This window comes from Aspergillus candidus, assembly GCF_002847045.1.
Source record: "Aspergillus candidus strain CBS 102.13 unplaced genomic scaffold BDW47scaffold_19, whole genome shotgun sequence".
Classification (NCBI taxonomy): domain Eukaryota; kingdom Fungi; phylum Ascomycota; class Eurotiomycetes; order Eurotiales; family Aspergillaceae; genus Aspergillus; species Aspergillus candidus.
The window spans coordinates 125895-138634 of record NW_020194024.1 but is presented as its reverse complement, the minus strand read 5'-3'; the positions used below and the strand labels follow the sequence as shown (position 1 = coordinate 138634).

Here is a 12740-nt window from a genome sequence, read left to right as displayed (position 1 = left end):
AGGGGGAACGATGATTTTCTATTTAACAGGGCTATATCGACATTGCTTGCTCGCATAATCTACATCAATTAATACCTAGAAAGTAAAAAGCAAAAGCAGTAAACCCAACATGTTGGCGTGATATTTTGTGTTCATAAGAGAGAAATGCAATCAGGCATGGGCATAGAACATCAATAGGCACTTCAAATATCTTCCTCTGGCGCTAAATCCCACTTGCGGGTTGCCATCTTCCTGGGCTTCTTTCCAGGGGATTTGGTCGGTTGGGCAGGAGAGAACATGCTGTCAGCCAACTTCAGTTGGTCCATGCGCTGAAGTGCAACCTCGATGTCACTTTCGCGGCCTAGGATGTTGGAGTTACGAGACGACTCGAGCACATTCTTGGGCTTGGGCTTTTTGGTCGGGGAGCGGCAGTTGAGCTCTCGCTCGAGAGCAGCAATCTTGCTGCGGAGCTGATCATTTTCGAATTCAAGATCGTTCACTCGGTCGTCCTCAGATGACGCTGGATCTTCATGGACTGGAAATCAAACGTCAGTCACACCACAGGTATAGTGGAACAGCGTAAACTTACCGTGGAAGCCTCGGGACAGAAGCTCGATCTTCTTATCAAGGTGTTCGTTATTATGGCCAGCCTAGTGAGGTCAATAGAAGCGCAAGGGTGGTCCGGGAATTGCTCGTTCTCACCTGTTCGTCCAAAGCAGTCTGCCACTTTTTCCGTTCTTCCTCCATTCTTTCGTCCATTTCCGCCCAGCACTCTTCCCGCACATCCTGCTCTATCATGATGCAGGTCTCTTCGCTAGCTTTCAATCTCAGCTCGAGTTCTGCTTTCATGACCTCTTCCTCGGCAAGCCTCATGGCGAGGCCTTCGTTTTCTTCGGCCAGTCGCTTGACTTCAGCTGTGGCCCGTTCAAGCTCTTCGGCTGTGGTTAAATCCGGCGAATTACGCCCGCTTGCCGTAGCAAGAGAGTTGGACCCAATAGACTCCGCAATGGACGGAGCTCGAGGCACAGCAACTTCACGCGCTAGTGCCGAATAGCGTAGAATCTGAGATGTTGCGTTGTAGTCTCCCAACGGATCCGCCGTCACGATCATAAGTGCTTTTTGCGGGTGGCGGTTCAGGCCTGCTGCCTGGCCAGGGGAGGGGAACGAGTTGGAAAACAACAGCTCTGTAAGTTTACATTGCCTGAAAGGGACGACGGCGGTCTAGTTTGATCAGCACAAGAGCAGCAAAGGATTATTGGACGAAGAAGATTGCAGCCCTACCTTGTTCCCGTCCTGAATAGAGCTTTGCATTTGCAAGCATTGACCGAGGTACATAAGACTCTCGTTGATCTTACCAGCTTCAGCAAGTGTTGAGCCTCCTGTCTTCGCGGTTCTTGCTCGCTCGGAACCTGATACTTGGTTAACATCGGCGCGTCATGTCACTGGTAGATTCTTACCAGCCAAGTCCGCAACAGTCAATGTGTTCCCAATCCAGGTCTCTTCGCCAGTTCTCTTACTCCGCATCCGTCTCTTGACTTCAAGGCAGAAGAAACCGTGGCTTCGAGAGCTCACACTGTTGGAATTAGTTCCCGTGACCCTCCGCTCCGTAAGGCCAATCTCAAGAATCGCCAGTGCTTCTTCGTAAGTGCTACAGGCAATCTTGCGCAGACCTGCAACGAGCTTTCGATCGGGAGATCCTTCGGTCGACTTGAAGAAGAGGTGCTTGCGTCGATCCTTTTGCTGCGTATTGGCCCCTTGACGTGACACGGTGCTGCCTTGGCCAGGGACAATAGCTGGGGACAGTAGATCAAAGATGCGGTCGTTATACACTTCATACATCGATACTAGGACGATATACTCGGAGTTCGGGTTTAATTCCAAGGTCAGATGGCTGACATCGGGGGATTTGGGCAGAGCACCGGGCCGCGGTGGCAGATTACGACGGGGGAAGTTGATCGCTGGCGTCGGGTCCTTTAATATTTGATGTAAAGATTTAGCACACAGTTTCTCATATGAGCAATAGTGGAAGTTGGGAGTAAGCGCTACAGGACCATCCTGGACGTGCCTGGGTCTCTCTTCAGGAATAGTCTGTAGACCAAGGCGCAACTTGCGACTACATCGTGGGGAGCGCGACGCCTCTCCACACGACAGGACTACTGGCGGGATGATCCCATGGGCACGGTCGGGGGATCTCCCGGGTGTTGACGGGGTAATGTCTTGGGACCACGGGTTCGGGGGGAAGGGTTTCCATACCGTCATCGGGGTGTTAGCTCTGCCCGAGCTCATGGGGGTTTGGGCCCTTGAATTTCGCCCACGTTCACTCGGATCGGTGTATACCGCTTCGAGGAACGTCTGGGCTGAGAATATCTGCGCTTCTGAAGGGTCCGAGGCAGAGACAGATGCTAGGAGAAAGGGACTGATCGAGTTGTCGGGGGGCTTGATCGTCGATTCCAGGGACCTGAAGATCACATCGAGACTCATCTGAGTGAGTCCCCTCTGGGTCTTTGAGCCCAAAATGGTGTGGCTCTGCCCATCGTTAGGACAATGCTTCCTGCCATTCCGTTCGATTGAGTTCGTACCTTGCCGCTCCCAGTTACCCCCAAGGTCGCAATGAGGCCATCCCTCCCTTCCTGCAGCACACCTTTTACCAACGAGTCTATTCCAGTCTCTCCAAACACGTTCAGCTGGGACGCCGACTCGTCGAAGACCTTGGTGAATCCGAACTTCTCGACTGCGCGTTTTCGGGTGTCGCTGGGCGGTTGCAGCGTGATATGGGTCGGACCAGCATTGGGAGCTTGGCCATCTTGTTGGGAATCTCTAATTTCTGGGGTATCGATAGTCATGCAACGCTCAGTCTGGTGATCTTGGTGTTGTGGACCGGGCGGACGGAGGCGCAGGTACACCTGGAAGAGTGACGCTGGCGGGGTTTTCGTGCTCATGATGGCTGTTTATGCACTCCGGCTGAGAGTGACAGGTGTCGTCAGGGATCTACTTGGCGGAATATGAATCTCAACGCGAGTCCAGACCGCGTGAGAAGAGGAAATTAACAGTGGATGATGAAATGTGCCCCAATCGGAACGTGGAGCAACCACCTTCTGCAATGTTGTCTTCCCGTTTGGGCTAGCGGGTCGTTACCCCGACAACGCCTTCCCGAAAGGGTAATCCGGGGTTATCGCCTTATGTTCATGGCATCTGACCCATGGTCTATCATCGACTTCAATCAGGCACCACTTTTCGGGGTGTTTATGGCAGTGAAAACATTAGTCTTGCTGAGCAGAAGGCTAGCCTCCTTTTTAGCAATACGAGCCATTCAGCCGTTGAAGGACAGGTGATTTTGAGGAATCGCGTGGCTCAGCCCTGCCCGATCGTATTCGCTTAGAAGCCAATAGTACTGGGTGAATGACTCGGTCCTTGCCCGAGATTACTCACAAACAGGCCAGCCACAGCTGAAGACCTGTACGATGTGTTCCTGTCTGATTCCACCTCAAAAGCGCTCTCCTAATGGGGTTAGCTCTGGGCCATAGCACATCTCGGCGATTCGATCTTCTGGGATGTGATTCCATCCTGTGGCTTGTGGCGCAGTGTCAGCGACCTTTTGGGGGAAAACCCAGCGCCCCTAGCCAGCCATGGGCCCCGTACTTGCGCTGGAAGGCTGTGCTGTCAGCACAGAAGCTAAGAACCCACATCGCGGATGTCCCATGTATCATCGGGTGGAGGCTTGTTTCTCTTTTCTGCTTCGCTCCTTTCCTATTTAGGGTTGCTCGTTTTCGCTAACGGCGGACGTTCATGCTGACGATGATACGGTTCAGACGATTCATTGTATATAAAGAGCCTTGGGACTCGAGCCTATCTGTCTCGAACTTAGGATAAGAATCCACCCGTTTAGATAATATCTATTTGGTTGTTTTTTTGTGAGAACTCTCCTTGACGATCACATACTTTTCACTATCCTTTTCTTTGTTCCTAGACTCCAGCAGCAAGGCATCACGAGGTCATGTTAGAAAAACGGTCACCATACCGTAAGTATACCCCATAACCCATACGAATAGAGAGAAGTATCATGGTACTAATGCCGTGAAGAGGAGGGCAGCCTCTGGTATTATGCGCCGAATAAGGGCGCACCTATCGCATTCGCAATACTTTTCGTGATATCAGGCGTCATCCATGGCTATCAATGCAAGTATGTATTGTTGGTCCTATAACATATGATTATCGCTGATCAGATCTCCAGCAAGTACAAGTCATGGAAGGTGACTGGCCTGTTACCGTGGTCGGCATTACTGTTTACCGTCGGGTTCATCTTGCGCACGATTGGGGCTTTCGGAGAGTGGGACAACCTGAACATCTACATCGCCAGTTCAGTGTTTCTGCTTGCAGCGCCGTGAGTTCACTCCCCACCCCAGGTGATCAGACATGTTGTGCAAATTGTCTAATCAGTTATTGACAACGTGTATAGGCCCGTTTACGAGAGCGCAAACTTCCTCACTTTGGGCCGCATTCTGTATTACATCCCATACCATGCACCGATCCACCCCGGCCGTGTGTTTACCACCTTCGTGGCCCTAGCCATCGTGATCGAGGTCGTCACAGCAAACGGCGCCGCACGTGTGGCGAACATGGGCAGCTCGGAAAGTTCCAAAGAGACGGGGAAGTCATTGCTCAAAGCGGCCTTGATTCTCCAACTGGCGCTCATGGCCGGGTTTGTCGCCCTGGCCGGCAAGTTCTACTTCAATTGCCGCCGCGCAGGTGTTCTGAACAGCAAAGTCAAACGCGCTCTATCCGTGCTGCTGGCCAGCTGCACGCTTATCACCATCCGCACGGTCTATCGGACTGTTGAGTACTTCATGACGGCAACCATCGATGTCAAGAACATCAACCCGATCATGAAGAACGAATGGTTCTTCTGGGTCTTTGAGACTAGCATTATGTTCTCGAATACCACAATGCTGAATATCCTCCATCCGATGCAGTGGCTCCCCCGCTCGAACAAGGTATACCTTGCGAGAGACGGGGTGACGGAGTTAGAGGGGCCCGGATACGAGGATAAACGCCCTTTTCTTCAGACATTTTTCGATCCTTTCGATGTGGTCAGCCTTGTCACGAAAAAGGGGAAGAAAGACAAGTTCTGGGAAGATGAGCGGCCTCTTGGGAATTCCAGTCCAACCCAGGTGTGAAAGTGGGCAGGACTTGGCTTGACATTATACTATTCACGTTGAACGGCCATTTCGTTGTCCTTTGTGCTCTTTTTTCTTTGCTTTGCTTGTGTTTTATGAAGTATAGGACAGCGATATATGTGCTTGATGTTAAAATAGATTTGCAATAGAATTATTACTTTATTTTACTTGATTTTGCATAGTAGAAAGAACATCCGCAGTGATCGAAAGATGGTGGAGAAGGGCGGAACCCAAGCCCGCAGACAACGAGGCGGGAAACCACATGGCCTTCTAGCTCACCTTCCAGGAAGGACACCTCGCCCTTTCATCTGCGATTCCAGCAGAACAAACTGCGACCGGCACCCCACAAGTCGATCGACCACAAGATAATAGTGCTTGTCGTCCGTCACTTCAAACATCGCAATCACTGATCAGTGGATTTGGCCCTTGTTTTCGTTTTTCCCGAGCTCCACCCACCTAACCAGTCCATCTCACTCTCCGCACTACCTCCGAAGCTTCCTCCGCAAACCAATCTCGAATCCATCGCCGTCATGCTGTCCGGCCTGTCCTCCAATTTAACGAGTGCGCGTCAGACGCTGACGCAGGTCCTCAACTTCGCGCTGGTGCTATCCACGGCATTCATGCTATGGAAGGGCCTGTCGATCGCGACAGCGTCCAGTTCTCCCATCGTCGTGGGTGAGTCGTCCTTGTCTCGCGAAAACCGATCTCGAGGGACAAATAGCTGATGAGATATCTCGCAACAGTCCTTTCAGGATCCATGGAACCCGCTTTCCAAAGAGGCGATCTTCTCTTCCTGTGGAACCGCAGCCCCCGCGCCGAGCTGGGTGAGGTCGTGGTGTACAATGTCAAGGGCAAGGATATTCCGATCGTGCATCGCGTTGTGAGGACGTTCCCGGAGGTGGACAGCAAAACGAAGAGGGTCGTGGAGCCTTCAGAGTATGTCCCTTTGTGTCTTTTCATTGTCCTCCTTTGTGCGAATTCATTAGCTGGCAACGACCGTCTGACACTTCCAACTTGTCTAGCTCTTCCGCGCCTTCAAACGACATGCTCCTCACCAAGGGCGATAACAACATCGCCGACGATACCGAACTGTATGCGAGGGGCCAGGACTACTTGGACCGTCGGGAGGATATTGTCGGGAGTGTGCGCGGGTATATACCCAGCGTGGGCTACGTGACGATCATGCTCAGCGAACACCCCTGGTTGAAGACGGTTCTTCTGGGGATAATGGGGTTGACGGTCATTATGCAACGGGAATGATCAAGGGGTCCAGAATATAGGACAATCTTTCGGTGTTTGACTTAGTTTTTTTTGGCGATTCTACGGACACAATATATGATTGTTGCGGATGTTTTTATGCTGAACGGCGAGTTCAATACTCGTCGCTTCAATTTGTAGAATCTCTGCGGGGGATTTCGCCTGAAGTTCATAAGTTGCTTCCATAATAAGGTCTAGTGCATGGTATACAGAAGGTGCTCTCCCTTGGAGAGTAAGCGCGGTCCATGGGTGGCAATTTGGCCGCAACCATCATCGGTTGTAGTATCCGTCTTCCAGCGATTCCTTTTTGTTTTCATATTTAGTTTTATTTTTTTCGTATGATAGTTTCAACTTGATTCGCTTTGTTAACTCAAGTAATCCACCCGAAACGGACAACTGACATCTTCCTGCCCGGCCCGATCTCCGCCCCGCCCGACCTCCAGCGCGGCCCCGCCGCCGCCGCGTCCAGCTGTTGTCACGAGACGATCCCCGTAATCCAAGGCTGACTTCGATTTCCCCTGATCTGTCACCTTTTGATATTTCATCGATTGTCTCTCTGATTCTGCTACATCCGTGGTGCGTTTCGGGTCTTACGTTTCTCCCTCATCAGGTCACATCCCGCCAACCTCAACACCGTGCGGTCTCGAAGACCCCTCACCCCACGTTCCGTTTTAAGCGCCCTACGGTCAGAATTAACCCCCTCCACCGCGAGTCGGTCGTGAAGAAATCACAATGAGTCAAAAGAGAATCGCAAAAGTATGGAATCTCCAACCCTTCTTGCAACGTCTTCTGTTACCTGAGAGGAACTGGCTGACTCCCGCCCCACTAGGAATTGGCCGAGCTCGTCGAATCGCCCCCGGAAGGCATCAAAGTGGAATTGGCAGACGAATCCGATCTCTACCAGTGGAATGTCTACATGGAAGGGCCAGAGGGGTCTTCATTCCAGGTATTACACCCTACCTCACCACAGCGCTCCTACTGTATTGAGCCCCGTTTGAGTGATAGACTGTCCAAGCGAGCGCTAACTTCGACCGGCAATACAGAATGGAAACTTCCTCGTCAAGCTGAAACTCCCCACCGAGTACCCGTTCAAGCCGCCCGCCGTATCGTTCGGAACCAAGATCTACCACCCCAACGTGACGAACGATGACAAGGGGAGCATGTGTCTGGGGATGCTGCGACCCGACGAGTGGAAGCCGAGCTCGAAGATCGCTGCCGTGCTGCAGTTCGCGCGACAACTGCTTGTGGAGCCCATGCCGGATGATGCGGTGGAGGGCCGCATCGCGGAGCAGTACAAGAATGACCGCGCCCGGTATGATGAGCTTGCGAAGGAGTGGACGAGAAAGTACGCGATGGCGTAGGGTGGGTGTTGTTGGCTGTTCGTTATGATACAGGCGCTGCGGTTGGATTCATGAGAAAGGATCCGTTAAAGTCTTCTTGTGGTTGGATGAGGGACAAAGGGAAAGAGTAGAGAAACCCGACTCCTCACGTCCAGTGTCACCTCTCTTGACGACGGAGCTTCGAATGGATACCGATCGCATGTGGGTTACTTGGTACATGATACAACGCGATGGACTATGTTATTTGTACCTCTTTTGTCTTTTTTCCTTCCTTATTACATTCCCTCTGTACAGCTAGGGGAGTTGGCCCAAGAGAATAGAGCAAGATGAATCCGAGATGACTCCTTATGACGGGTGCGCAGATATATACATATGCTTGTCACCTGGATATATTTCTATAATCTTTCCCATTCGTCGAACTATCAAGATATACCACCACGGGCGTGTTTAAATACACTTACCAAGAATATAAAACCTACACTTTCACAGTTCGTCGGGTCTCTATCCGAGATCTTCCTATACTTACCGCATACTCCATAGTGGAAAGATATTCCACAAGGATTCTTTGTTTGCATCTGCGGGGTAAACCATCAGTTTAATTTGATCTATACGTTGTTGATCATAGTCTACGATCCTCATTAACATAAGACCTGGTAAAAGATCTTTAAGAACTACTACATATATATATATTTATGCCGCACAACTCGTGGTTGACAAAGTCATCCCAAAGATATTGTTCGATAAGTTCAATAATATTCTACATGATTGACTACTGATCTTATCTTCTTAGACACTATCATAAAAGTTGTATAATCATAGAATTCTATTGAAAGAAACCCCCATAAATCCAACCCCACTATCACGATAAAACAGTAACTATTCTCAATCCCGAACAACCCCCCAAAATAACAGATTTAACCCCACCCAGAAATCTCGAAGACCAAAGATCGATATTACTAGATAAGAAAATCTACAACATCCCGTGCACTCTCAGATTGTCCCTCGCGCCTTGTTTCAATCAACATCCATCTGCAGCAAGATACCCCCTCCCTCCCCCTCCCCCTCCCCCACACTCCACCCCTTCTCTCCACACATCTCTCTGCAAGGGTCAAAGACAGGGTCTTTTCTTCCTGTCATGTGAACAAAGATGAAACTTACCCCTCTTCTCCCTTGAAACCCCCTACCTAGGGACTTCCCTCCCTTGGATGCAGTGAAATTAGATATAGTGGCGGTGGTGTTCACCCTTGCATCGCGGGGCAGTCCGCAGACACAGGCATAGTTGCGTTGGGGTAACACTACTACATGATTCTCGACTCGGGTTGATTATATGTGGCTGATTCGAACCATGGAGTTCATAACTTCATTGTGGGTGTGGATGTGGGGGATGGCTAGGCTGGGCTGGGCTGGGTGCGGGTGCGAACCATGGTGCGGTGGTTTTATCCACTTTCTAATTTATATTTACTGTATTGTTGGTCCCCCAGTCTAAGAATGTGGGTTTGGGTGGAATATGGCTTCGGTTGTGGATCCATGTGTGCTGCGACTTGGTGAAATTGATGATATGGGCAGCTTTTATATAATTGACCTGAAGTCTCCTACCACCGCTCGTATATACTTCCAACTGTGATGGTAGGGAGGATAATCACTACCAAGACACCATCACAGTCACTCATCCTGCCTTTGCCCATCAACACACTGTCCATCGACATGCCCATCCACCTGTGTAGTCCCCAGAAAACAGTATATCAAAGTAGCCATGACCAAACACGCCGCACCTATCATACTAGTTAATAAACAATAACAAACAATTAGAACAGACTGATTTAGAACTCACACCAGAACCAGTTCATAACAGCATAATCCATTGTCTCGACAAGATACCCCGCGACGCTAGGCCCGAACGCCAAGCCCAGACAGGCTGCGATTTCCACCATGGACATCACGCGCGAAAGCCCGCCCGCGGGGCCGAATATCCCGGGTTGTTTTTCTTCGTACTCTTTGACTACCGCTGTAGGTAGGTGCCTGTGTTAGACTTTGTTTGTTTCTTCGGGGACGAAGTATAGGTGAGGCCGGAGTATGGGTTATACGAACCAGTGGCTTCAAGAGTTGCAACACCAGACCCAAAAGGCCGTACAATTCCGAGAGCAACGAGAGTTGCGGCGTACAGCGCAGGGCCGTGCTTCCGTCCCCCGGTCCAAGGAAAGCGGTCGTCTCCCACCATGCCTAGAAAGGATAGGAGGATCCCTTGGACGATGAACCCGATGGCGGAGGGGACGCGGATGCCGACGCGATCGCGGAGCCAGCCGGACACGGGAGCAAACACTATACCCGGGACGGTGAGATAGGCGAATGCGACACCGACGAGGGAGGTGCCCCAGCCGAAGACCTGCTGGGCGTGCAAGGGGAGCGTCGCGCTGAAGCCTACGCTGATGGAGACGCTGGTGATCTGGGCTAGTAGCGCGACGATCAGGCGGCTGTCGCAGAGCATGACGGACCAGAAGTTGGATTCTGGGGTGGGAGTGGGAGTAGTAGTGGTGGTGGGCGTAGTAGAGGATGACTGGGCGTCGGGAAGAAGACTCGCGGTCTCTTCTGCTGAAGGGGGCGGTTCCCGGGTTTCAATCATCGCCATTCGCATGGCAACGTCGATGCCCAAGACCAACAACGGGACGGACCATGTCGCCCAGTATCCCACCAGCTCCAGCAGCAGCCCCGCGGTCATGGGTCCGCTAATCATGCCGGCGTTGACGAAGGACATGGCAAAGCCCATGGACGTGCCGATAGCATCCTGCTCGACGGTGTCTGCTATGGTCGCGAGGCCGACGATCCAGACGACGGACCCCGCGACCCCTTGCAAGACGCGACCCGCGAAGAGAACGGTGAGGGAACTGCACCAGGCGATCATAAACGTGCCGATGATGCACCCGATGAGCGAGATCACCAGGGGCGTTTTGCGGTTGGCGGACTTGTCGGCAAAATGGCCGATGAAGACCGCAGAGAGCGCGCAGATGTAGCCATGGAGGGCAAGGATGGCCGACGTATACCACTGGAGTTCGGAGAAGTCTTTATGGAGACGGGTCTCGAACATGTAGCCCAAAATGGGAACCAGGAAGGCATAGAGGAAGGTGTCTAACTTGCCCGATTAGCCCTTGGTTTTAGATGCTGACAGCTGACGAACCCGCGAACAGAGCGATGCAGATTGTCCCAATGATGAACCACTTGGATGAGCGCCATCGATAGCCGATGGGCATGGAACCGGTGCCACGCATGATGATCGGAAAGGGGGTTTAAGTCGCAAGCTGTCTCACACGGGAGACCCTCGTGCTGTTTCCGTTGTTTTAAAAAGAGGAGTCGCAGAAAGATGGCTGAGCCGAAGCGTTATACCGTACGAGACACGTCAGGCTGGCCATGAAGCGGGGTGGCGGAGCGATATTGTAGGGACTGAACTTCCCTTTACGGACCCCGACTGGACTATTCAGCGCCTCGGGCGGGATTGGAATGGCACTGACGAGAAAGGCATCTCCCCTCAAACTAAGATATATTGATGCGCATATTCGTGTCTGCGATGACCGCGAAGAGGAATCAGGGATCGTTTACCAAAGAAACAAAGAGATCCATGCCACCACGAGCTTTGACTCATACAGAGTCCGCATATACGATGGGACTAGGGCCAGGGTCAGAGCAGGCACCCTTCAGACCATCCAGTCAGAAAGACGACGTGCTGACTCTCATTGATTGCTCTTGCGACCTCGGTTCCATACTATCTCAGCCTCAGTTGCCTTATTGAAGCACCATCGACTTCGCCAGTCGGTTGGCGAATCACACCCCAATGACGCAAGGGTACATTTGCATCCTTCTACTAATCTACTTGCCAGGGCATTCGGACCAAGGGTCCGAAGGAAGTAACCGCCGTACCTGTCGCCAGTCGCTGACCCACCGGCCTTAGCACTGTGGGGCAGCCGGCCAAGGCGACGAGTACGGAGGGCATCCCGTGGAGTGGACACTGGACAGTGGATTTTTTGGACACCCTTCTCATCTTCCCCCAGGAACGATCGGCTGTCTAATAAGAACCGGTCAACCCGTTCAACCGTTGACTCACAGCGAACAAGACTCGGAGACAGAAGGATGTCTCCCGGGATTAGAGGGGACGAGTGACCAGTAACGAGACGAGCGTTACGAGTCCGACCGGATTCTTGGGCGCTTCCGACGGTGGAGCCAGACGAGGCCCAACTGCGATCCCGATTGGAAACCGGTTTGTTATGATCGGCTGACCTTCTGACTCGTTTCTCACTTTTCCAGTTTCAAAGATCTTCAAAGTACATAATACTACGGAGAACAATGACATACTACATAGGATGTATGATTGTTGAATGTCGATATCAAGTTTTCTGCGTCGGGTCTGCTGGATGCAGGTTTCCTTCCGCCCGACCGTCCTGCATACATATGGCACTATGACGACAGGTGTCGCCCGCAATTGACGCGCAGGATGGTTGACCTGTCATAAAACAGATGAATGATATGATTCTTGACCTGCATGGAGGCATGGCTACATTCCTGAGTCGGTTGCTGTGTAACCCGATCAATGAAGGGATAGGATATGATATGGGATTGAACAGACTGGGGATGGAAATACAATCCCATTCATTGCGGTGGACATTTGATTATTCTGAAACTGTGCTGGTCCCCAACGTCGATCGACTGCCAGACCTCCAGATTGGGAGGGAGAGAACGAAATCATACTGGAGAAACGACGTAGAAAGGGAGGATGAGAATAAGACCTCTAATAAGACAACAAGACAATCAATTTGATCCTTCTGTTTATTTATTTCTTTTCCTTATTATTACGATTATTCTATATATGTTTTTTTTTTTTTTTTTTATTTATATTTATTAACGGGTCCAACTAACCGGAAAGAGCACTGGAGCTCCCATCAATTTTTCCCCTTTTTCCACGTCGGCTTTTCTCTTCCGCGTCTTGATGGGCCATTTTCGTGTC

At 51.3% G+C, this 12740-nt stretch overlaps 5 protein-coding genes across 5 annotated transcripts; 2 read left to right on the top strand and 3 right to left on the bottom strand.

Moving 5' to 3' along the window:
- Position 1: 1 nt before the first annotated feature.
- BDW47DRAFT_23275 (kinesin family protein) lies at positions 2-3146 on the bottom strand. Its single transcript, XM_024818526.1, has 7 exons — positions 2559-3146; positions 2233-2505; positions 1437-1950; positions 1261-1388; positions 682-1200; positions 569-629; positions 2-514 (listed from the first exon to the last, which is right to left on the bottom strand). The coding sequence occupies exons 1-7, from the start codon at positions 2916-2918 to the stop codon at positions 183-185; spliced, it is 2187 nt and encodes a 728-aa protein (XP_024672500.1). The 5' UTR covers positions 2919-3146; the 3' UTR covers positions 2-182.
- A 603-nt stretch (positions 3147-3749) lies between these two features.
- Positions 3750-5270, top strand: BDW47DRAFT_104914 (putative RTA1 domain protein). Its single transcript, XM_024812441.1, has 4 exons — positions 3750-3998; positions 4060-4159; positions 4211-4360; positions 4436-5270. Exons 1-4 carry the CDS (start codon positions 3974-3976, stop codon positions 5151-5153), a joined length of 993 nt encoding a protein of 330 aa, XP_024672499.1. The 5' UTR covers positions 3750-3973; the 3' UTR covers positions 5154-5270.
- Positions 5271-5683: 413 nt separating this feature from the next.
- BDW47DRAFT_117231 (ubiquitin-conjugating enzyme/RWD-like protein) lies at positions 5684-7771 on the top strand (the record flags this gene model as incomplete). The annotated part of the gene is made up of 6 exons (XM_024815050.1): positions 5684-5828; positions 5897-6089; positions 6176-6355; positions 7148-7166; positions 7240-7356; positions 7454-7771. 6 exons carry the CDS (start codon positions 5684-5686, stop codon positions 7769-7771), a joined length of 972 nt encoding a protein of 323 aa, XP_024672498.1.
- A 1377-nt stretch (positions 7772-9148) lies between these two features.
- BDW47DRAFT_104910 (putative MFS transporter) lies at positions 9149-11752 on the bottom strand. The gene is made up of 4 exons (XM_024812440.1): positions 10923-11752; positions 9839-10873; positions 9582-9755; positions 9149-9522 (listed from the first exon to the last, which is right to left on the bottom strand). Exons 1-4 carry the CDS (start codon positions 11011-11013, stop codon positions 9413-9415), a joined length of 1410 nt encoding a protein of 469 aa, XP_024672496.1. The 5' UTR covers positions 11014-11752; the 3' UTR covers positions 9149-9412.
- BDW47DRAFT_23221 (uncharacterized protein) lies at positions 10958-11500 on the bottom strand. The gene is made up of 2 exons (XM_024818525.1): positions 11342-11500; positions 10958-11275 (listed from the first exon to the last, which is right to left on the bottom strand). Exons 1-2 carry the CDS (start codon positions 11395-11397, stop codon positions 11083-11085), a joined length of 249 nt encoding a protein of 82 aa, XP_024672497.1. The 5' UTR covers positions 11398-11500; the 3' UTR covers positions 10958-11082.
- Positions 11753-12740: the final 988 nt, after the last annotated feature.

Excerpts from the sequence above, each read along its gene's own strand:
- BDW47DRAFT_23275 (XM_024818526.1), bottom strand. The coding sequence starts at position 2,918 with ATGAGCACGAAAACCCCGCCAGCGTCACTCTTCCAGGTGTACCTGCGC. Across the intron at positions 2,506-2,558 it reads GGGTAACTGGGAGCGGCAAG|AGCCACACCATTTTGGGCTC; the intron begins GTACGAACTCAA and ends AACGATGGGCAG. Across the intron at positions 1,389-1,436 it reads GACTGTTGCGGACTTGGCTG|GTTCCGAGCGAGCAAGAACC; the intron begins GTAAGAATCTAC and ends ACCAAGTATCAG.
- BDW47DRAFT_104914 (XM_024812441.1), top strand. The coding sequence starts at position 3,974 with ATGTTAGAAAAACGGTCACCATACC. Across the intron at positions 3,999-4,059 it reads AGAAAAACGGTCACCATACC|AGGAGGGCAGCCTCTGGTAT; the intron begins GTAAGTATACCC and ends AATGCCGTGAAG. Across the intron at positions 4,160-4,210 it reads ATCCATGGCTATCAATGCAA|CAAGTACAAGTCATGGAAGG; the intron begins GTATGTATTGTT and ends TCAGATCTCCAG.
- BDW47DRAFT_104910 (XM_024812440.1), bottom strand. The coding sequence starts at position 11,013 with ATGCGTGGCACCGGTTCCATGCCCATCGGCTATCGATGGCGCTCATCC. Across the intron at positions 9,756-9,838 it reads TGCAACTCTTGAAGCCACTG|CGGTAGTCAAAGAGTACGAA; the intron begins GTTCGTATAACC and ends ACCTACCTACAG. Across the intron at positions 9,523-9,581 it reads TGTTATGAACTGGTTCTGGT|GTGCGGCGTGTTTGGTCATG; the intron begins GTGAGTTCTAAA and ends CTAGTATGATAG.
- BDW47DRAFT_23221 (XM_024818525.1), bottom strand. The coding sequence starts at position 11,397 with ATGCGGACTCTGTATGAGTCAAAGCTCGTGGTGGCATGGATCTCTTTG. Across the intron at positions 11,276-11,341 it reads TGGATCTCTTTGTTTCTTTG|TTTGAGGGGAGATGCCTTTC; the intron begins GTAAACGATCCC and ends AATATATCTTAG.